This window comes from Lepisma saccharinum, chromosome 26 (genome assembly GCF_977018435.1).
Source record: "Lepisma saccharinum chromosome 26, izLepSacc3.1, whole genome shotgun sequence".
In the NCBI taxonomy this organism is placed as follows: domain Eukaryota; kingdom Metazoa; phylum Arthropoda; class Insecta; order Zygentoma; family Lepismatidae; genus Lepisma; species Lepisma saccharinum.
In genome coordinates, this window is record NC_139254.1 from 59,642,575 (window position 1) to 59,667,894 (window position 25,320).

A 25,320-nucleotide genomic window follows, 5' to 3' on the forward strand; every position below is an offset into this window, starting at 1 on the left:
TTTCTCAAATGCTCATCTGCAAAAGGAATAAATAAAAATAGTTTTAACATTGTATATGAGACTATGAACTTACAAAACATGTTTAAAAAATATTGATATTACATTGTTACAACCTTAGACAAGCTGAGTTAATAATCGAACTTACAGATGTTGAGTAAATGGATTTGAAAATAATGGATCCAATTGGCACTATAATGCTTAACGATATCGTCCTGTTATTAAAGGGCAGTTTGGTTCACGATATGAGCTCACTTCAATGATCTAACTTTATAATGAATGTTAAATATGATGAGCCTAAAACAGAAATTGGCAAAATAATTGTTAGAAATATTTTCATAGTAGAGTGATGATTGCAACGCTATATGGAGTGAGGTTCCTCCAGGTTCGAATCCTGGTTTCATGTATGTATTTATATCATTATCTTTGTTCCAATTATCCATTTTATGAAATCATTATTCATCATCATTTTTCCATGGAGCAGAAGTTGGAGGTAAATTAACAGAAATACATTACGAAATGGAAATTCAGTTTCTACTATATTTTTATTTGAATTATTATAGTAGACCAACCAAGCAAAAAAGCTTTAAAAAAACTTTTATCTGCATGGAATGTTAATAATAGGCATCCATGCAAAATCAATCAGTCATAGGTCTGAGAGAAAAACTAGTCAAGCTTCAAACTCACTGGTATTCGAAGTAAACTATTTAGTACAAACTACTACTGAAATCCAATCTGATATTGAACCAAATATACGTAGCATAATCAGGACAAATTATGATTTCTATGAAGCTCTGTGTCATCCACAATTAAATTATTGCCCTTGTACTTGCAAGTATGGGAACATTTATCTATACCGGTACTCATTTGGAAATTCTCAGTAAACATACAGACTTGTGTTCGATAGACGGTAAGATTTTAGTCTCATAACTGTTAGGGTGTACTTTTACACTTTAAATATATAGCCTACAGCATCAAGTTATTGGACGAAATGCACTCTCATTATGAGCCGTCCTAAATTATAAAAGGACAAGAAAACAGAAGAGCTTCATACAGTTTACAAAACCGGTTTTCTGACGTGTTTCTGTGAAGAAGATAACAGAACTGTGTCCGAAACTTGCAAACATTCAGGGATCTCACATTACATCTATTCGAATCAAACCTAACTTAGCCTGACCTACTTAATACATATGAATATTTGCGAGCTGCTACAAAAATAAAAAGAGAAAAACTCTTGTAGAAAATAGGTCAGCAAGTACTCGTTTCAACCATGTACAAGGGCAAAGTAAAAAACATTTAAACAAACTACTGATTTGTAATAAACATTCCGATGTTGTACATGTGAATAGCACGAGTTTCGTAGGTTTGGAAATTAACTTACAGGAATGAAAATAGAGCATTTTATGCAATATTGATTTAATTATATCAGATATAATCTATATTAAGCTACGTATATTTTATGCTATAGTAATGATCTCAAAACGGTAGTTATTAGGATTATGCCTAACGTAAAATATAACATTCTATTCTGCTTTTACATTTACAAAGAATTATCAACTTCGTTTGGAAGTTAAAAATGTCATGCAGTGTCAAGCGATATTCTCACCGATATTACATCAGAAGATATTTCTTCAACATGTAAATAAATTATACATTTTGCCTATATTTCAAACATTTTGCCTTTGATGGATAATATTAAGCAACAAGCAATTAAATATTTAGACTTACCTTCGAGCTTGTACAGCTTTTTAACATCCTCCGTGGAATATTTGTTCCCTTGTTCTCGTATCTGTACGGAATTCGATATCCTCTGGTAGCTTGGTTTGATTTTCACTCTTTCAAGAACTTGCATTGATCATATCGTTAGAAAGCATGGAGTGAAATCTTGGCAACAGTGTATGCTAAATCTGCACCACGGAGTATATTGCGGCGAAACGCCACTTCAAAAGTTTTAATGATAAGCACTACTCTCTGAAGGTACGAAATGTTTTCATTTTTTCACATAGTATTTCAGATGCTTGCGGGAAGAACATGTGATCTTTGTTTCACCACGAAATCTTCCATACTAGTCATAAAAGAAAGAAAATGCACTGGTATTAACAAAAATACCACTTCAGCGCCATCTGTACGCAGCAGTTTGAACATGACGGAGACCTTATATTTTCTGTTATTTACTTAAATCCCTTCAATCGTAACAAAATTATAAGGTTCACATGTTCTAGTGAATAAAACAATCTCTTATATCGGAAAATTTCTTCCTTACCGAATCTATATTAGTTGTACGGTTACCCTTAGAAATTGGGGTCTATGCTTTAGCATGGCTTTAGAACCCCCTCAAGGTCTTAATTGTAGTGTATATTAACATATAGATCTGATATTATATTGGAACGAAGTGTTAATATTACGACGTAACATAAATCAAATATTATACCTGAAAAGGAGTTAAGATGAGAAATGCAAGTGAATTAATTAGCAAAACTAAGAACTACATGAGAGTGGAATATGATTAGAAATTGATCAGGAAATGAAAACCTAACACGTGTATCGAATGTACAAATATACAAGACATGTGAGTGTATAGGTAAGTTGTGTATGTTATTTGTTTATATTGAAGGTTTAAATACTGGGTGGCCAGAATTGAAGTTACCGAACTCAGATCCCTCTGTAGCCTGTTTGAGGCATCGTAGAACTCCGAAATTTGGTGAATCCACTATGCAGACCATGGGGAACAGGATGGCGATAAAAATAGTTCAATTTTCCGCCACCAGGTTGAAATGTGGCACGGGAATTCCATGATCGGTTGTACTAATGTAGTAAACTGCTCCAATTGGTTATGGATTTGCCTTTTCTTGCAACCTTGCAATAAACGAGAGATTATTTTCTCGCAACTTCCAGCCACTAACAAATGTCTTTCTAAGTAATAAGCAATTGGACGCGTGATTTAGCTGCGTTATGGAAGTACAGCGCCACATTTCAACCTGGTGGCGGAAAATTGAACTATTTTCTTTTTATCGCCATTCTATTCCCCATGGTCTGCATAGTGGATTCGGCAAATTTCAGAGTTCTATGATGCCTGAAACAGGCTACAGAGGGCTCTGAGTTGGGTAACTTTAATTATGGTCACCCGGTACGTTGTACAGTGTCCAGTGATACAGGACCTTGGGGTACAGGTATGCTCACAGGCAATAACAATAGGATACTTAGTTATCCTGTTCCACCACCCCCGTAGAGTTAGGCAACACCCATAACGGCATGCAGGGAAGCAAGTATTTCAGGATCTATACCCTGTCTCAGCTAACTGTGGAGCAGGGCCGCGCATAGCGGCAGAGGAGGAGGAGGGAAATCGAGTGGTGAAAGGGCAGCGTTGCCAACCGTACGGTCCTGACTGTACATGTACGAACGTACGGTCCAGTCCTTAGTCCTTACGCTAAATGCACGGCTTATCAAAATTTACACTTGCTGATTTATCCCTAATATTTCCCTAAGAAATTCTTAAGCCAAGCGTATGGACCTGGAGACAAAAATACGGTTCTTTTGCCATGTGCGATCGGTATTGTCGATTTCAAACGTTTGTAACGCTTCCAGAGAGAAGCAGAAAAATCGGGTAGCTCGAGTCGCCCATTACGCAATCCCGTTTCTCTCACTGTTCATTGGTGGAGCCGCCTCGCGTCACTACTTGCGTAGAGACTTGTTCTCGTTCGCCTGGTCTACAGTTAGCTGGTACATGGTTTAAGTGTGCCATTTTTGCCGGTGACTGTACAAATGATTGTCCACTTTTGTTCGCGAATTGGGCTCGTCCTTTCTCTTCGTGATACGACTATTCCTTTGGAAAAAATAATTGTATGTAATAATGTGTAATTACAAGGAGAGTTAAACGAAAACCTGAATTTGTTTTTGTTTCTTATCTTATCACGTTTGCTGCAATTTTGCACAGACATGTTTTCAAATTTGAGTTAAGAAGAATAAGTCTTTTGGGTCCACGTGCAGTCATTTAAGTGTCATACCAGTTAAGTGCCATACCAGACAGTTAAGGTTCGCGTTCTCTCACGCGCCCAGCTTAACCCGATGCTGCAATAAAATGCGCAACTCATCGTGCTTTGGGGCAGCCTAGGACTTGACGTCAATAAAGCACTGCGAATGCCATCTGCCTGCGAACTGAGGCCATTGTCGAACTTTCTCATCCATTAGTAAACTTGTGGGTGTGGTAAGCATGCACAGGGATAATATATCCGTCTAGCACTTTTTGACTCACGCGTCTAGTTGGTTACATGGTGCAACACCGACTCGCCTACTTCGTTCATTTGGTGTCAAATAGTGGATTTGGTATCTGCACCTTTTGCCCTACGTTCTGGAGCGGTGTAGTGGGTGGTGCATGGTCACGTGGTGCGTTCTAACTAATCAAATGAACGTTCAAAGCAGCAGACAGGCATTTGTTGAATCTTCTGAACTTGAACACTGCTGTTCGTCTATTTAGTTTAACGTCATTCCTTGCAACAGCCTGACACCTTCACTACACCAAGTGTCAAAAAGTGCAGTGAACTACACGGGGCTATTGAAGTTTCATTTGCCGAGAAATTTCTGTAAGTTTTAGGCTGACAGAGGACAAGAAACCACTCCTCTTCACCGGTGAAAGTGTGTATAGCAGACCCCATTTTAAAATAACAAAAATGGCGTTTTGATTAGTGTTAAAGCATTGACGTCGTTTGGTAAATAACAGTTGATACCTCATGTAAATTTGAGCTGTATACAGTCTGAACTATAGTTTTTATTGGACTTTTCATTTGGCTCTTGTCATATGTGCACGTATAAATGTTTCCAGTAGTTATAGCGTTTTGTCTTCTTGTGTTTTGCAGGGATGCTGTTCCACCGTGCCATTCTCATGAGCGGGTCTTCTCTGAGTCCCTGGGCGATGGTCCAGGACCCAACCAAGTACGCCTTCCAGTTGGCTCGCCACGTCAACTGCTCCCCCGACCTCCCCCATCTCCACCTCCTCAAGTGCTTGAGGGAGAAGCCCTTGGAAGCGATCCTCAGCACCCCAATCGAAGCTCCGGAGTTCGTCTCCACGTTCGCCCCCAGCGTGGACGGTGTCGTCATCGATAGCGCGCACGAGAAAAACATTAAAAAATATATAGACCGGCTCGGCAGGTACGATCTGCTGTTCGGTGTCGTGAAGGCAGAGTCCTACTTTGCCTTCTCGGCGGAGGACATCCAGTACGGTATAGAGACCGACAGGAGGAGCAAGATCCTCAGGACCTTCGTGAGGAACACGTACAGGTATCATCTGAACGAGATCCTCGCGACGATAGTGAACGAGTACACGGACTGGGAGAGACCCGTGCAGCATCCCATCAACATCAGGGACGAAACACTGGAAGCGCTGAGCGACGCGCAGGTGGTGGCACCTGTTGTTCAGACCGGGGACTACCACTCCAGCAACCGGCAGAATTCCTATTTTTATGTATTTGATTACCAAACGAAATTCGGGGATTATCCTCAGGTAAGTGTGTGAACTTCACTGTTATACTGGTATTTCTGTGTCCGAGTTTTTTGCAGAGATGTCCGTGCAGAAGAAAACCATGAGTATGGCTGTGTCCGAAAGATACATAGGACAGACTTGAAGTATAGTCTTGATGGAAGTGACGTCACCTACTGCAGTTCGAGAACGTCAAGTACACGAGCAATCCAGACCACAGCGCGAAGAATACATCGTTGTAGACTTGATCACGTGACTTCTGCACTCGTTGCTTAATTGTTTGAAATCACGGAGATAGAAAGCCAGTTAATTGTTGGTTTAAAGTTCTTCTAATGTGTGGAAATGTATGTGTAAGAACATTTGAAAATGTTGTGTGATTTCTATGGTGAAAAACAAGTGTTTAAAATACGGGGAAAACAACGTGTCGTTAGTTTTATCTACTGATCGTGTTTGGCGCTGCAGTCGAAGTACAATTCGAAAGACTTTCACTTCCAGTCCACGACTTCAAAACCGCACTGCAAGACCGTACTCGGAGGATGCTCGCTTCAAGTACGGTCTTGCGCCTTTCGGACACGGCCTTAGTCTCATAAATCCACAGGCATTGCAGATGTTTTTGAGACGTCCCATTGCGTAACACCAGTCCGGCTTAGGGCAGGGTAGAACATGAGATACCTAGGGCAATTAAAACTGAATTACAACGTTAAGGTAAGAAAGGATACGACTCATTTTAACTCACAACTGAGAGTAATAATACTTCATATATTCTTGTATCATCAGGTTACACATGTTTCATACACATATTCCTTTTTAAGCTGTCTGTGTATATATATTCTCTGCAGATAGGCTTCTTCTTCTTGTCTACAGACGAGCTTCTTCTTCTAGCTCGGGAAGGCTTCTTCTTTTACTCGGGAAGGTTTCTTCTTCTTCTATTACAGGAAGGCTTCTTCTTCTTCTAATACTGGAAGGCATCTACTTCTTCTAATACATGAAGACTTCTTCTTGATACATATAACGTAGGAAACTTCTTCTTATCATATACTACTTATATGATATGTATATATATATATATGTGTGTGTGTGTGTGTGTGTGTGTGTGTGTGTGTGTGTGTGTGTGCTTCTTTTTTATAATACAGGAAGATTTCCTTTTCTTCTAATACGGGAAGGCTTCTTCTTCTTCTAATTCCGGAAAACTTCTTATTCTTATAATACAGGAAACTTTCTTCTAGTTGTTACATCTGCTAACAACCTGTTATGATATTTACATGAACGTTCTTCTCATCATTGTTGCCCGCTTTCTATGTTTCTTAGGCATTTGCAGAACTATCTAGTTCCCCCTCCTAGGGCTGCTATTTTATAATTAGTTCGCCACCGACTAACTATGACAACCAAAGGGACAGTTAAGGTTCGCGTCCTCTCACGTGCTCAGCTTAACCCGGTGCCACAATAAAATGAGCAACTCGTCGTGCTTTGGGGCAGCCTAGGACTTGACGCCACCAAGGGAAACAATCAAAACCTCTGATGTAAAAACTCCTTTCCAACCAGAAGGTACGTGTAAAAGACACAAATCCGAAATATTTTCCTGACTTCTTTAATCTTCACACCACAACATATGTGATTGTTACAGTAGTCAATCAATCTTATTATTATTTTTCATAATCCATTGTTGTCAGGTTAATATAAATCAAGCATCAATTATCTATTGACAATATATACATTTGGTTTTCGTTTTCCTTTATCTTATTTAAATCGTTTAAGCAATACGAATTCCAGGCTTTATCTAGAGCTGCCGTCTGTTAGTTACCTTATTAGCTATTTACAATTTGTTTTACCCATACAGACACGTAACATTTTGTTGAGGTACTAATGTTTATTGAGCTTATTTAGAACTTTTTACACGATAAGTACCCCTGAGAGGCAGGCATTGATGTATGTACATTACAAAATACAATATGTTGACATCGTACCTAATATATATACATCAATTAGTACTATGATTTTTATAGTAGGATAACAAATGTATATTACAATGTAAAATCAGCAAAATTATATATTTAAGTTCTTGGACTTATTATATAGTGGATACAATCTAAATTTATTTTATAAAATTATTTAATTCCTGAAATTCTTTAACTGAATATAATGTATATTCCAGTAACATTTTTTCACCTTACTTTTAAAGACCGTAGTTCTCTCAAAATTGTTGTAACTATTTGGTAACATTTTGTACAACTGGATGTCTGTGTAAAATGATCCTTTTTGGTGTGGAGTTAACCGAACTTTGGGAATGTGAAAGTTATATTATTGTCTGGTATTGTAATTGTGAGTATCTATGTTCTTTGGATAGTTTGATTTCGTTTCGTGTATAAAAGTAAGTGTTTCAAGTATGTACAAACTTGGAAGTGTTAATATGCGAAATTTGAAAAAGAAGGTTTGGATCAGTTTTGTGTGCATTTTTCAAAATACGCAAAGCTCTTACTCGTATTTTAAAAATCCTCTGCAATTGTGGCAATGTTATTGAAACGTCGAAATATACATGATAGAAAACATGTGTGGGCATACACACCCACAGGAAATTTTCAAATTGGACCCAAGTTAAAAAAAAAATTGTACCCTGAAGTGTGGAATGGATTGAAAACTGATCTACAATCATGGACCCTTCTGGGTTGTATCGATTCCATTTAAAGTCAATGATATTGTTACAACTCATATGTGTCCGTGACTGTACCATTCATTCAATATTGCATACGTGTTGACGAGGACATGAAGTAACTGCACAAAAGCGTGGATTTCAGAACAATATTCCTTCACGTTTTGTACCACAAATTCCTGAAGCATACCCTTTCGATGGTAGAAAAGTTACTTACAGTCGGAGATGACTGATTTTTTCACCCCAGAGTCTGCAGCACATTTTTTTTTTATCGGATACGTATAATATGTCACTTGGCACCAAAAAATGGTCTTGACAGATTTTGCACTGAGGTCTTGAATTCTCCTTTTCAGTTGCACACAAACTATTCAACTATCTTGTTGACTTGTGAACTGTATATTATTATATTTTCCTTTGTCACTTTTAGCTCATTGCGACGAGGAGGATAAATGACAATGTGATGAAATTAATTAAGGTACACTCACAAAGGAATTTCTATGTCCTGGTCGAGTCTGAACGCGGAATCTCTAGTAGCAAGAGCGTGATATGAACAGTTGACACTCTCATCGAGTGAAGCGGATTATCTATTGGAATTATCATTATTTACATTATTTATGTTACTGTTATTCTGAAACCTGTTCAGTACAAGTTTTCAGTTGAACACAAGAGATCACTTTCAACAGTACATTACAGAGGGAGCCAAAATAGCGAAACAAAGCAGGTGAGAACAAAAAAAAATACTGAAAGGGGTATTTTATGCAATATTTTGCAAAATGGGTACTCAATTTCAAATCAGGTATTTATAGTCACAATTTGTAAATTGTGTTATCGGACTCGAAACAACATGAAATGAAATTAAGCATTAAATCCTATGTTTTATGCAAAGGGATAGAAAAAAATAGATATACAAAAATTTGCACTCGAGTATTAACACAGTAAATTTTGTCGTTGACCGGATAGAAGTAGAAAAGTTTATTTCTAATGTGTAATAATTCTTAAATAAAATTCGAAATATTTTATTGTTTTAAAAATGGAAAGATATACATGTTCACTTATTGTAGGATGGTAATCGTTAAATCTGAAAAGATAAGTGGAAACAAATTTCACAATTGTTGTCGTGCGGTATAGGGACTTCGGAAGGGGGTGGCAAGACAATCACATTTTTATATCGCTGAATATCATATCAAAACCATATTTATGGTAAAAGTGTTATCCGGTAAGGTTATTAAGAAAGGCGGACGCCCCTCCTCCCCTCCTCTGACGTCATCGCTTCTCTTATAGAACACATTTTAAGCCACTATTGATCATTCAAGCATGTGGTTTCTGAATCAACTTTCAGAGACGCTTATGTTGCTCTTCCAGGCTCTCTGTCTTTATTATAACTCGTTACCTGCTATCGTTTCATTTTTTCCCCACATCATCCAGATGACTACAATTGCGTATTAATAATTATAATTAATTACATTTTAACTCACCAGTTAAGATAATACTGCAAATGGACGATGTAAGGAAACAATTTTAGTGATCCAAACTTGTTCGTATTCAGTTCGTGAAGCTAATCGTTGTGCGACAGACATTTTGAGGTCGAACACGAAATGCTTAATCCGAACTCGAGATCACTTACATGCAAGGAAATTATGCGGAGCAACGTTTTACAGCGAAGCTTGTGGTTCGAAGGATATTATAAACGCCACCCGGATATTGAAGCTCGTGGTTATCGTGTCAAGACATTCCGTCACGATAGATTAACAGGAAATGATACACAGACGCGAGAAAGTCGTTTGTCATGTTGCTTTTCGTCAGTCACGTCCCCCATTATCAAAGGCTGCATCCAGAACGCCACAACTGTTGGAACGTGTTTTCTGGGCAGGCAGGAATTGAGTGTTGTCTACTGCATCAAATGGAAAAGATAAATCGATGAAGACCCCAAAGGCTTGTTAGCAGTGATGTGCCGTAGACTATAAGTTTACGTCTACATGCGTTGTCTACACGTAATCTACGCGTAGATTACATTGTGTTGTAGTTTACATAGACTACGTAGACAATCTAAAGTGCATTAAAATTAATTTTCAAGGGTTTCATGAAAGGAAAGTGAAATTTTCAACTATATTGGTTCCTAACGAAATGAAAATAATCCTATTTACAACAAAATTTCTCTTCTCTTCTATCATCAACTATGGAAGAAGATAAATAGTATGCAGAAAACAACAACAGATGGCAGTCGTGAGCCAAGAATGGTCTTTTTCCCATAAAACACTATAGAATATTTCCTATATTAGGTTTCTTTCTAGGTGAAAAATTGTTCGAATTTGGAAGAAAGATGATGAAAAGTTATCCTTACACATCAGCAACTGATACGCAGTACAATTTTGTTTTAATTCCAGCAACCTTTGCTAAGTTATCATCTTTCACCATGTTGTTTACATAGATTACGTAATCTACGTGTATAAAATAGTCTACGTGTAGAATGTAGACTATCGTTGTTTACGCGTAGACGCACATCACTGCTTGATAGTTACCCAGCTTTATGTTAAGAAAATATTAAAAAAATAGATAGTACAGATAAATAATACTGTTGGATTAAAAATAATTGGATACCCGAGTTTGGACTCCAACTAAAAATTAACCAGTAGAAATACATGAAAACCAATTACATCAAAATTTAGCCTATTCAATTCTGCGTTAATTTATGATAACCAATTATTTTTGGAATGTGCCTACGATTTTTCATCAGAACAAATAAAGAGCCGTTTATATTATTATTATTTTAGTTTTGCAAACGATCGCTCTCTTCCAAATTCTATAAATAAAAAACCGATCGTGATGAAAGTTTACTACGGTGCAGGCAAAAAAGATTTTAAACACAATTCTTAACTTTCAGATTTTAACTATTGGTCCGAAAACAGTTCTTACCAATTATGTGGAACAACTTTTTTCTCAGGGTTGGGTAGTTTGTTTTGAAGCTCTTTGCATCTGTTTTTATAATCCCTTTTCATTGTCAATTCACATTGCGAAATCGATTTTATACAAATTTTTATTAACCGAGGTAAAGATGTACGTGGAACGTGCCAACACTTGAAGACAACAACAGCAACAACTTGAAGAAACCTCGGATTGGAAAGCTACCAAATGGGTAGAATTGAGGAGACACTCACATCCGATCTCGCCGGCAAGAGGCGTAGTTCCAGCCGCTACAGGGGCACACGCTCGAATGGTACAATGCCCAAATTAAGGCACTGTGTATTGCTTCGAATGATCCATTTATTACACATATACAAAATGTACACCATTTCATCACATTTCAATTCAACAGTCAAGTCTCCAAACACAAACGCATTTGTTAAACTGGACTCGCTTCTTAATACATTTAACCGTTTATAACCATGACGCATACGGTAGAGTCTGATTGAATTATTTGATTATTTTGTCGCTTTTCTGCCACTTCTGGCTAACCGTGAAGATGAGGATGAATGTAATAAGATGAAATTGATTAAAAGACAATGACAAACAAACATGAACAGGACATAACTCAGTCCCCACACCGGTGGAGGCGCATAGTGGTTCGGATTCCACTTTAAACTTTAGTTCCGATTAGCCTTACTGTGCAGAAAGTGGACTTAAAACACCAAATTAATCATCCATTTTCATTGTCAATCCACATTGAGCCCCAATGACAAATCCTCGTTAGCCTGCAGCTATGAAGTTCGGGAGCGTACTACATGGAAGTGAAGTTAACAATTGAGTTTCTTCTAAAAAGACCACTCCTTACAACCCGAGAATTTTTTGAATTTTGTTGACCAGTTTTCTACAACATGTTTCTTAAACATGTTTACATGTTTTGAAAAAATATACATGGATCCATTGCTTATGAACAACCAAAATCCCTGGATTGAAAACACGCGGCCTTTCCCTTAGAAAATCCACGATGCTATGAAAAACTCTCTCGCGGTTTCAAAACAAACCTTCGCCCCCCCCCCTTTCCACTCTCTCCCCATCTCCAGGGAGAAATTAGTTTACGCTTTTGACTAGATCCCGGTCCTCACTCTTCTTCAGCCAACAAATAAAGACTAATTTCCAAAAGATCCTTCTAATGAAATTCGCGCAAGGAAAAACTTCCACAGTCGCTTGTTAAATGGTCACAAATTTCTTGAGGAAACAACTATAAATGTTATCCTAATGCTATGCAAATTCAAGCTGCGGTTCTTTTTTATCCATAGGGGCTTCAATGAGAACGGTGTTCTCTCCAGTCTCTTTCAGGATGAAAAATCTAATTCTGGACAAAGACGTTCACTGAATTTAGAAAAAAATACGCAAAAAGCATATGAGGCCTAAAATTCCCATAAATATGCCTTAGAGCATAAAAATATATCCTAACGCTACAAATGAATTGAACGTGTAACAGACTTTTATGGATGATGTAGAGGAACAAAAGCACCAACGTGATATAAAGAACTCCATGTCCGGAAATGCCTCGTTCAGAAGTTACAAACCAAAACCATTGTGAAGAGAAGGGTATGCAAACCTCCTAAACATGTATGGAAACTCCACAAAAGGATAGCTGAAGTAACTTCCACAAAAGGGTCTGAATAATTTATAATAATAAGGGGATAATGTTTATTAATAACGTATTAAATTATATATTACGGTAAAACCTGTCTATCCAGCAAAATTGTCCGTCTTAACAGTTTTCCTTCTTATACAGGGTTGAGTTTAAATACAGTATAGAGCGCTGCAGGAAATAATGGAAAGACAGATTTACATTTCGCATTACTTATAATGTAGAGTACTAATGCATGTACGTACATGAATAAAAATGCGATACAGTCGCAATAAGCATAGCAGAGATGACAATTATGTAACTACACAACATGTTGGTATACTTTTTACAGTATTGTAAGAACGTGCAGTACGTACTTGTGTATCTTTTCGAACCCGGGACCCCTGGCGTCGTAGCGCGATGTTCATAGAGGGAAAGAGAAAGATTGATAGATGCAATAAGAGAGGTGAAGAAAGATTGTGATAAAAGTGAAGAAAAAAGAAAGAAACAAAGAGAGATAACAAGAAAAATAGAAAGAACAGAGAAGAAATAGACAAAGAAAGATGGAGAAAGAGGGTAAGAGATGAAAGAAAGAAACGGAATCGTAACAGCTATGAGTATTGTAGCGCATTCTTTCATATCGACAATGTTACCGATAAGCGAGTGGCAACAGAGGCGTGTTCCACTTACAGTATTGCATTGTTTTCTTGCGAGCGAAAAAAATAAAGGAAGAAATTTCCCTTCTTACTTGTTTGAGTTGGTGTTTTAAGTCCACTTTATGCACAGTAAGGCTAATCGGGACTGGACCTACAGTTTAAAGTGGGATCCGAACCACTTGTGCCTCCACCGGGTATCGAACCCGGGACCCCTTGATTGCAAGGCAATGACGCTACCACTGCGCCATAGGGGAGGCCCCCCTTCTTACTGAGAGTAAAAACATCTCGTTGGTCTTTAAATGGTGTTCCGCTTCCGCGTTAAGGAGGTTTCCGCCTTAAGCAGGTCATTTTCAGGTATAAAACAACAACGACAGTAAGATGAATAGAAGAAAATGCATGGCTAACGTTAGTAAACCAGTTGTTTCAATTAATTTAATTTTGATGTGTTTTTGTTATTTAGCTCCCCTTTTCTACAACTTTTGGTCAATCACGACGATGAAGATAGCTGATGATATGGCGAAATACATGTAGGGACAACAACAAAGAACAGCCATGCCCAGGCCGGGATTCGAACCCTAGACTCTTGGCGTTGTAGCTCGTTGTACTGTGATGGCTAGGGATGCTTGTGCGGAACGTTTGCTTCCTGGTGTACTTCACATCCGGTTTCCTCCATCTCCATAAGTGCTCAGGAGAATTCCACACAAAATGGAGGTTACAAAGTACAGCGGAACTGGCTACTATACAGGGTGTCTTAAAAGTAATAGCGCAAACTGACACAGGTGAAAGTACACTATAATAGAAGCAAAAAAGTCTCGGTAAACATGGGTCTGCAAACGAGCCGTTTTCGAGATAATCGTGAATGTGTGATTACAAGACGTCACCGACTTCAGTGTTTGTAAACGTCGTCCTAGTTGGTAAAATAGCAATATTACAGTATGAAAAATTAGGAGATCTCATTGCTTTTATTGATCATTGTACTTACTTTAACAAGGAATACAGCGCTACTTTAATAGTACATATGTTCTACGTTACAATTACTGTACACTCGTACCTGTTAAAGGAGGTGTTCAAAGTGTCGTCCTTCCATCTGGATGCAATACTTGACGCGATTCCGCATTGAGTTTCGAATTCTTTCGAACGCCCCCGGATCATTTCGGAATTGGTCACAACCATATACAATTCTCTGTTACAAAATTCTTCAACCGTGTCAACGGGAGTGTTGTACACTACGCTTTTGAGGTGACCTCAGACACAAACATCTAAAGATTTAGATCCGGTGACCTTGGAGGCCACGGTACAGGCGCACTTCAACCTATCCATCGTTGATGATATCTGCGTGTTAGATATCGTCTCACAGCAGCAGCAAAATGTGCCGGTGCTCCATCATGCATGTACCACATACTCTGACGTGGATCAAGGGGAACATCCTCAAGCAATCCTGGAAGATCATGCCGCAAAAACCAAAGATACGTCGGTGCATTGAGCCTTCTTGGAAGAATGTGTGGTCCAATCAGACGATCACCTACTACCCCTAACCACACATTCAATGAGAAACATTGCTGATGTGATGCCTCATGAACAGCATGTGGGTTTAAGACACTCCAAACATGAGAATTATGAAAATTAAAAATACCATCGCGTGTGAACCCCGCTTCGTCTGTAAATAAAATGTTACTTGCAAAACGAGGGTTGAGTACAAACAGTACAGTTAGACTGTGTACTGATTGTATCCATACAACGCCACCTTTCGGAAATGTTATATTTGATTACAACGCCACCTCTCGGAAATGTTCTGTTTTGTAAACAAAGAGCAAACCTCGGACAGCGCAAGGAGTAAAGCTCTCGGTGTTTACAAAATACAATCAATGACGGCTTGTAACCACACATTCGCACACATTATTAGCATTTTACCAACTAGGACGACGTTTACAAACAATTAAGTCAGTGGCGGCTTGTAATCACACATTCGCGATTATCACGAAAAACGGCTCGTTTGCAGATCCATGTTTACTGAAACTTTTTTGCTTCTATTATCATGTACTTTCACCTGCGTCAGTTTGCGCTGTTACTTATGGGACACCTTGTATATGCGAAGGGTGCCCTGAATCACTCTCCTATAATAGTGCATCGTTGGTACTAGCAGCCAGTGCTGCCGCCAAGAAGAAGCAGAGGTAGGGGAAGGTAGCACAGTACCGGACATCTAAGGTTTTTAAAGTATTTTTCAGATATTATATTGTTTATTGAAAAAGAAAAATGGCCAAACGATAGATACACAAGTTATTTATTAGCTATCATGAACACAAATCTTAAGACGCAAAGGTTTAAAGAACAGGCTCCCAGTACCGGACAGCAAACATTAAGTCATAATTATCAAGATTACGAAACATAAAATTAAAAAAAAACTGTGTTCTCTGATAAAATAACTCCTGGCAATGGTCACAAGTATAAGAGGAAATATGGTCAGTATCAGCACAGTCAACACTTAAGACAATGAACCCACTCCTCATCAAAAGTCTCTGTGGTTTGATTTGTACTAGCTACGTTTTCATCACTATGTAACTGTAGTGTCCGTGGTGTATCGGTGACCGGGTTCCAAAACTGAAGAGGCAAGATGACAAAACTATGGGGGGAGGGGAGGCAGGTCAGTTTACATCCTTTTGCTAGATAAGGTGTAGCATAGTGCGTGTTGTGTGTAGAGCACGTAGTTCCTCTAGTCTGTCTCCCAGTGTACTTTTCGGGACCAGACTGATTAACAGCGTTCCTAATAGACAATACATTTGCCCTCACTTTCTCTATTATTTTAATGTCTTCTTTAGTCCAACGTCCTATTACACAATTGTAAGACGAATGGTGCTTACTTTCTTCTGTACTGGGAGCAGACCTACCGTCCGGTACTGGGCTACATACAAGTGTTACGAAATTCGTTCACAGACGACGCACAGTGAACACAATAAGAAAGGTTGTCGATGGTTTTCGTTCTTACTTAATTATAAATTAATAAATGCCTATTACGATTCATTAAACTCGCCGTTCAGGATAGATTTTTCCGTTGCAAATTATCTTACGTTGTTCACTTTCTTCTTTCAACTTGCAGAAATTCGCAACACAATGGCCTTTTTTGTGACGTACTCTGTGACTTCGATTACTCCAACTGCACCAATAGCGCCATACAGGCGTGTCTTACATTTCCATTGCTGTACGTGTATGATGTCTAGCGGAGACACAGAAAAACTGTTACTGTCCGGTACTGTAGGCTGTCCGGTACTGTGCAACTCTCCCCTAAGTGCTGGCGCATTCCTCGGGACCTACCTATCTCTTACTATTCTCTGTTCGATCGATGTAAAGAGTTAAAATCATCTACCTTCATTACCAAAAGTGCTCTAACTACCAATTTGGCTGAGCGATTTAAGTGGTGGAGGCGCCGGGCACTTCTGGTACTTTAAGGTACTATCAACTCCGCCATATAGGTTGGTGTAATCCGATATGTGTCGTAGTCTGAAACTTAATAATAAATAATAATAACCCATAGCTCTACAGCCCGATGAAGACCTTGACTTACCTACCGACTGCTGGTCTCCCTCCCACACTGTTCCTCCGTCACCTGTTGTAGCGTGGAGATCTTAGACCAGTATTGGAGTGTCGGGGGATCAGCCCGACGAGCCCCCAGCCGTTGCAGGTCTTCTCGATCGGGTTACGCTCACTCACTCGGAGCTTCCCAATTTCCTCACGATGGTGGGTTGCCACCGGCCCTATACGTAGGCCGAATAAATTCCGACCAGAGCCGGATTCGAACCTACGCCGTCCCGCAGCGAACGATCTCAAGACGAGTGAACGCCTTAACCCGCTCGACTACGGAGGAGGACGTAGTCTGAAACTTAAGGAAATAAAGCTGCTGGTTATATGTGTAGACTCGTGCTCAAGCTGTACCTGAAAATGTTTACCTTCCAAGCAACGATGTGAGAACTCTAACAAGATATCTAGGACCTTGAGAAATCAATATTTAAAATATATATGTTAAATGTTGCATTATCTTATTATTACTTGCAAGAAACTTTATCGTCCATAATAAAACTACTAATTAATATTTATAACCTGTCATATGAGCCTCGGAGTTACCTTTGGTCGTACCAGCCTGGCGCGAATGATGTTTGTTGTAGCACAAATACAAAAGCTTCATCGATCTGCAAAACTAATGGGGCTGTGACGTCAACAGGGATCTGTAATTAGTTCTGCGATGAATTTTAATTGCTTTCATTTATGTCCGCGTTTCTCCATGGCCCCATTGTTCGTATTGCCCAACTGGAATACGTCTACGTAAGCTTGAAAAGAGGCCATAAATTTTAGGGAAAATATTCATTTTGCATTACCGGAAGCCAGTGAAGAACGGGATGCTACAGGTTTTTATATCATCTGCATATTAACATTGATTGTATTTCAAGCTTATAATTCAGTTGCTGTTGTTTTCTTCTGATTGATTCAATATGCATTTTTATTATTCATGAATGCAGACGGTTGGATCCGCGGTGGTCTTCTCGGTAGGGCGTCTGACTACCACTCGGAACACCCGGATTCGATTCCCGGAGTGGGTGGTCTATGGTCGGAATTTTTCCGGCCTTGGCCTTGTATATAAATTCAACAGTTGACGCGCTCATTCCCAACACAAGAAACTTTGCAACATTTGTTAACCGATGCACATATTAGCGTTGTCGGCCTCCTTGGGGGAGTGGTTATCACACCGCTCTAGGATGCCAGATGTCCCGGGTTCGAATCCCGGCCTGGGTATAGTTGTTCTTTGTTTCTCCCTTCGTCGATTTCATCATATCATCACTCATTCTCATCTTCACGATTAGCCAAATGTGGCAGAAATGCAGTTTAACACCAATCGATGCTACTCCTCATTCATGTACCCAAAAAAGGCAGGAAAAGCTACATGAGAAATAATAGAAAGATACAAATCCTATTAAGCATTGGTTACTGAAACAAGTCAGCTTCATTTTCTCTACTGCATATCAAGTTATGGTAATCATATTTTTCACAGCACATGTTAGAATAATGCATTTGATTACATTTGGCAGACTACGTACTATATCTCTTACACGAAGCTGTTTCATTTCTTAAAATAAGAATTAACACGACACTGATTTCCTTCCTTAGGAAATATGAAGGGGTCGAATGAAATTCCGGTCTGCATAAACATCAACCTTCTCCGGCCTCTAAGATGGAAAGCGTGCAGAAACCCCCTTCCATATGAAACTGTAATTTATTAAATGAAATGTTCAAAACTTGGTGGCTAAGAAAAATTACTGTGCGACTTCCGTGCTCACGACATATTCATGAAAGCCAAATAAATTTCCATCAAAACCCAAAAGCCACGTCCAAATCTGCATAGCCAAACCTTGAATTTCTTTCCTCCAAAGGAAATAACAACCGTTCTGAAAGCCTGAATGCAAATAATGATTTCGTGTGTATTTTTTATGAAAGTAGTTCAAAGAATACAACAGATTCTTGTACTAATGTTTTTGTTACACAATGCTGTACCTCAGCAAATAATCATAGATTTCTGTTATTAAAATTGACGCAATATACAAATAGTTAATGTTCGTTAAGCCTCTCTCAGGGTGTTAGTTAATGGGGGTTGCCAGGAAATCCCCTCGTCTTCACAGGGTTCGTACACACACTGCGTCACTAAGATTCATTGCTAAGCCTCGCCCTCCTAACCTAACCAAATATGCATTATTATAACTAAACACCTGGCCATGAAAATAGACGGCTGGGCAGAATTGAACTGTTGCCACATGTGGTAAGAGCAAAGCGAGAGGGGGACATGAGTCGCTGGTTTCCGCGCAGCGTTGCCTAGTTCGAGCGTCAGACCGACCTCTCTCCGGGGCACTTTTGTGTCATCCCTGACCTTTCGAGCAAATACTGTCAGTTTGTATCACATGGATTACAAAGACCAACTCTACAACGAGATCTTTCATTCCCTTAAACCTCTGAACACACGGAGTTGTGCTTCGACGTGGCAACTGCGCGAACTTCTGCCACCCGCCTAATTTCATGATCGTGCATTCAGATACTACGATTGGTGAAGGACGTTCCATGCTCTTGCAGTCGAACAGATAAAAGATCAAGCCGGGGGTGGGAGCGGCAGCTGTGGTCAAAATGTGAAGAAAATGGGGTGATACTCTCCCTCCAGTTAAGGAAATTCTCATAAATCATCCCCGTTAGGATTTTTTCCATATCATCCCTCCTTCCACTGCATTTTCTCCATGTTGATCCATCCCTCAACTTTTCCCAAACTGGTCTTTACAGACATCTTGGGGGAAGGTGCCCCCTGGCCCTCCTCTGCCAGCGCCCTTGTAAAATATGTTTAAATAAGCGCTATTGGGCTCATAGGAAGCTGAACAGGACGTCAGGTGTTTCTGTTTGGAAAAGACTATTGGTAAGATTAGCTCGTTTTGCGTTAACGTTTAAGGCAAGTGATTATCTCAAACCTCTTTCATGATTGTAAACATTGGTTATTGAAAACTTGTAACATCTGTAGCTTCTGCTCCCTCTTGTGTTCAAAGGTAATTGACGTTCTTTCCTATCCTTCCAGCGGCAGGGATGTATACACGGAGAAGAGTTGCCTTACATCTTCGGAGTACCTCTGGTGGGAGGACTGGTTCATTATCCTCGAAACTACACCAAGTCGGAGATGCTGCTTGCTGAAGCCACCATGATCTACTGGAGCAATTTTGCACGCACAGGGTGAGTACACTTGAAATGTCACATGCGAATTAGATTCTGGTCACGTTTGATTTTATTGTTGTTTGCTGTAGGATTACACTTAAGCTTGGTAACTTACCAGAGTAAGAGTGACAAGGACTGACTCCCATTTCATACATCATCTATGTTCTGTTCGTGGCCCTGCGTGGTCAGCTGGTATTGTAAATGGATTTCGTTTAGTTACTGAATTGTATTAGCACACGTAATGCGTATTACAAAATGCACCTAGTCCCTGCATGTACCAGTATATACGCTGCGGATGCGGTATTCCATTGCGCATAATGTTAGCGCAGGCTCCAGCAAGCTAAGTAGTTCCAAAAAGCGCCGTTCGGTTACGCTCCGATCGGGCCTCGGAAATCTATATAAGAGCGAGATCGGGCCCGGAATTGCAGTCAGTCCAGGCTTCATTGCCTTAGGGGATGGACGCTCCCTGCCGCTGTTCCGGAAAGAACGAAATGTCATTCGACTTCTCCAATGCCAAAGGAGAAACGACGCGGGGAGTCTTTCGGTAGGGACTCGAGTTGTATTGATTCGACTACTTCACGATGTCCTATTCTCCATAGCACCTCCGATTCCCATTCTCAAAATGGGGTCTCTGCTGTACATCTAAAGAAGCCACCACTTCGGTACCTCTATACCTCCGACGACAGGGGTAAAGTAGCTGCGGTCATCGCCAGACTGGTTCGATAGGCACCATCATTCTCTTATAGAAATAAACGCCTTCAGATCAAAATGTCGGCATACGCTGATTATAGAACTATCTGGGCCGCCCTCCGACAGGGCAAACTAGGAAATCTTCAATTCTCTGCGGGTTCGTTTGCTGTAAACTACCTTAAGGTGGTAATTCGATATTTCCCTCTGGATATTTCTACTTCTAGATCATCCGTGATCTGAAATGTCGCGGTTTTCTCAAGGCAAGGACCCTGAATATCTCTTCGAAGATTTCAACATCGGATAGGAATCACTCCACCAGTCGGACACTTCTTCCCCTCATCTATGTGCAAATACCACGACGGGGGTTTCTAAAGGATCCAGGTGATCCACTCCCAACGGACATTCTTCGTCTCGATACAGTGCTTAACTTTCGGGTAACTGTAGAAAAACTTCGACGGAAGTCGATTCTTCAATGCCACAACTGTCAACATTTTGGGCATGGGCAGACCTTCTGTCATGCTCGACCACGTTGTGACAAATGCTCTGAGGACAGTGCTGTCATGAACTGCCTTTACCGAGACCCGAATTATCAAGCCAAATGCCTCCACTGTGGGGGACCACATACGGCTAATTACAGGGATTGTCCCCTGTTTCATCGCATCATTTCGCAACAGCGAACACCACTACCTACAAGAGTACAAACACTCAAGTCTACACCGTTGGACAACATCGGCTCAGCTTCTACTCCATCGGACCGACATCAGCAGTCAGGTGGAACGAAGCACCCTCCGAAGATTGTTCAGCCCAAATGTCAGATGTCAACCAATCAGTGACCAGCTCCTGTCTTCACTCCATACCGACTTCTCCTCTACGTCAGACTACCCAGGAATTTCTGAACTCGTTTTGTCGGTTGCTGCAATTCCTACAAGAACCAACGATGCTAAAAGCAGTCCAAGTCTTACTGGAGGAATTCGCTCTGCTCTCAACAATGACCGACACAGATACCAAGCCCAGGCTCCTGAAGGAGATCCTGGATGTCATCTGAATTTGTGTTCTTCGTTTATTTTGTCTTGCGTTGCGCTAACGCAAAATTAGGTTAAGTCTAGGTTTAGGACAATTCCGATGTTGCTCCCCATGCGACAGTTGCTGGGGTTCCATTATACCTGATAGGTCAGTTAAAACATGTAAAAATCAATCTAAAATCAATCAAGTCAAGAATTGTAATTGATGCTTGGCAATAAATTATCCTGACACACAAAAAAAGGAACCTCAGTCGATGCCTAGTTGACCTCCAAAGGGAGGTTCAAAAGTAGCAAGAGAAAAGAAGTGTGCATAGTCTGTTTAAGTTCTTAGCTGCGCAGAAAACTACGGCCGCAATGCTCTGCAGGGGTTCCAGAACAACAATACCTTTCATAATCCTACCCACATATTAGATATATTAGTGTAAATTGATAATTTCCTATGGTTCCTGTTGAAATATTTTTGCCGTCGATTTGCCATTGTTCTTATATCTCCCACGGTAGCTCTAATATCGCTGAGAGCAACGTGGCGTCACTTGTATACACTGACAAAGCCTAGTTACGGCCGTTTGAAGTACCGGACGCTTCCTTTCCTATCTTTGCGGTAAGATACGCAGAAAGTAAACAAACAGTATTGCCAGTCACAAAAAAGATTTACGTGGAGCGAAGTCACTAGTCGTTCGAGATATCGCAATGAGTTCCTGTGTCGAATGTACCAAAGCTGTGTCAAGACAGGAAGTGAAAGTTCAATGTATTGACTGTGTGAAATTATGTCACTTAAAATGCGCTCAATTAAATGAAACTGATGTCGAATACATGAAATCTACAGGGCAAACATGGCGTTGTAAACCTTGTAGCAAAAAAAGAAGAGGAAGTCAACACCTAGAAACTGTGCAGACAGACTTGCCAACTCTCGACGATATTTACAAACTGATCCGAGATTTGAAGGAAGAAGTTATGAACTTAAAGAAAACAAATATTGATACCGAACGCGAACTTGGTAAATCGTTAGATAATGTTCATCAGAAATTAGACGAGAACTTAGAATTAATGAAGAAACAAGATGAGAAACTTAATATGTGTGTTTCTAAAATTGAACAATTAACACAAGAAAATATCACATTAAGGAAACAACTTCAAGAAACCAAGATGGATCTGGATGAACTGGACCAGTATGGAAGGCGAAATACCCTAGAAATTCAAGGTGTTCCTGAACAACCAAATGAAAATACCTTTGACGTTGTAGCAAATGTAGGGACAGCCTTAGATCTAAATATTACAAAGGACATGATAGATGTTTGTCACAGGCTAAAAAAATTCCCACATCAAAAGTCAAGTGGGATAATTGTCAAATTTGTTCGTCGTAATGACAAAGATATGTTTATTCAGAAGAGAAAAGTAAAAAGAAATTTAAATACTTCTCACTTGGGTTACTCAAGTAATGACATGGTATATATTAATCAATCTTTAACTCCCTATAGAAAGCGTATATTCAGTCAGGCCAGACAAATTAGAAATGTTAAGAATTATGCTTATTTATGGGTCGATTATTCAGGAAATATCAAACTAAAGAAAAGTCAAGATGATCAAAATATAATATTACTGAAAACAATTGAAGACGTGGAGAAGTTAATGTAATGGAGAACTCTGAGAATGTCACAATTTACTATCAAAATGTAAGGGGGCTCAACACAAAGATACAACAATTCTATGTAAATAACATTGCAAATGAATATGATATAATTATTATTACTGAAACTTGGCTACATAAAGGTGTATATAGCAATGAGTTATTTACTGATAATTATAGAATTTATCGTCATGATAGATTAGATAGGAATAGAGGTGGTGGAGTACTTATAGCAATTAAGCAAAATATTATGTCTAAGAATATTATTATGCACGATAATTTTGATTCTTTATGTGTCAAAGTAAATCTAAAAAATGTAGTTTATTATATAGTTACCGTATATTTCACACCAAACAGTGGTATTGATCAATACACAGCATTTTACGATTTCTTTGAAAATAACGAAGAATTGCAAGGTAGTAATGTAATAATTGCTGGGGATTTCAATCTCCCATTAATAATTGATTCTTCATACGAACTTCAAAAAGGGGGGCCTTGTTATAAAGCATTAGAAAATTTTTTGAATTTGTACTCCTTACACTCTATTAATGATGTTCGAAATGTTAACAATAGGACATTAGATTTAGTACTAACTAATGATGATAGTACTATGGTAGTAAATAAAGAGGATCTACCCCTTGTTAAAGAAGATCTACACCATCCAGCTCTAATTATGAAATTAAATCTAAGAAAAAGAGGAAATAATACAAAAAATGAAGTGGTATTGGATTATAATTTTTGTAAGGCTAATTTCCCAAAATTGTATGAAATGCTGCGCGATACAGATTGGAATTCGCTATATAAATTAAAGGATGTGGAAACAGTTATTAATTTATTTTATGATAGAATAAATTTTGTATTTGACTCAACTATACCAAAAAGAAAATTTTACAGAAATAATAAATATCCCTGTTGGTTTACAAAAGAGATTATAGAAACATTAAAATTAAAAGAGTATTATAGGAAATGTATGAAAGACACTGGGAAATCCATGAAATGCATTGAAGAAAATAACATGTTATATAAAGAAACAAGAAAAATAGTTAAAACAATGGTACGAAGGGCTTATTCTAGGTATGTTAAAGAAACCGAAGAAAATATTAAAAATAATACAAGATCTTTCTGGAACTTTATACAAAATAAAAGAGGGAGATATAACTGTACTAAACAGACTATGGTTTTTGAAAATAGAAAATTGGAAACAAGTCAAAGTGTAGCAAATAGTTTTGCGTCTTTTTTCAAATCTGTATATGCGAAAGGTATAAGCTCATATGATATTCATGATGATGTTAAAATGAATGTATCATATTCTATATCAAATCATATGATTACTGATAAAGAATATTTTGATGCTGTAAAGAAATTGAAACCTAAGAGAGCTAGTGGTCCTGATAAAATTCCACCCTATTTATTAAAGGCATGTGCAGAGATACTAAAGAAGCCACTCTGTTTTATATACAATTTAGTTCTAAAATATCAAACTTTTCCGAATATCTGGAAAACAACTCGAGTTTGCCCAATTTTTAAGTCAGGAGACAACTGTAAAATAGAAAATTATAGACCTGTAGTAATTCTCTGTGCGCCCGCCAAAATATTAGAGCAAGTATTGTACACAAGAATCTGGAATCACAGTAAATGTTACATAAATGAAAATCAACATGGTTTCATTCCTGGAAGGTCAACAACAACAAATTTAATTAATTTTGTTCAAGATGTTCATGCAGCATTTCAAAATCGATTACCTATACATACGATCTATCTTGATTTTGCTAAGGCTTTTGATTCAATTAATCACAATATTTTATTACGCAAACTTTCAAGTTTCGGGTTTACTAGTGATTTTCTGGCTCTCATGGCCTCATATCTTAATGGTCGAAAACAATATGTAACCTATAGACAATCGAAGTCGTTTGAATATATTGTGAAGTCAGGTGTACCACAA

General features: G+C 38.9%; 1 protein-coding gene and 1 non-coding gene across 2 annotated transcripts in view; one reads left to right on the forward strand and one right to left on the reverse strand.

Annotated features, from left to right (window-relative positions):
- The window catches only part of LOC145979758 (neuroligin-2-like), a 272,774-nt gene that overhangs the window by 207,511 nt on the left and 39,943 nt on the right, over nt 1-25,320 (forward strand). The window contains exons 3-4 of the mRNA XM_083112744.1: nt 4,851-5,494; nt 19,906-20,057. Coding sequence (XP_082968870.1) covers nt 4,851-5,494; nt 19,906-20,057 — 796 coding nt within the window. The remainder of the gene's footprint in view (nt 1-4,850; nt 5,495-19,905; nt 20,058-25,320) is intronic.
- TRNAA-UGC (transfer RNA alanine (anticodon UGC)) lies at nt 13,493-13,567 on the reverse strand. The gene has a single exon. It is a non-coding gene; the product is annotated as a tRNA-Ala (tRNA).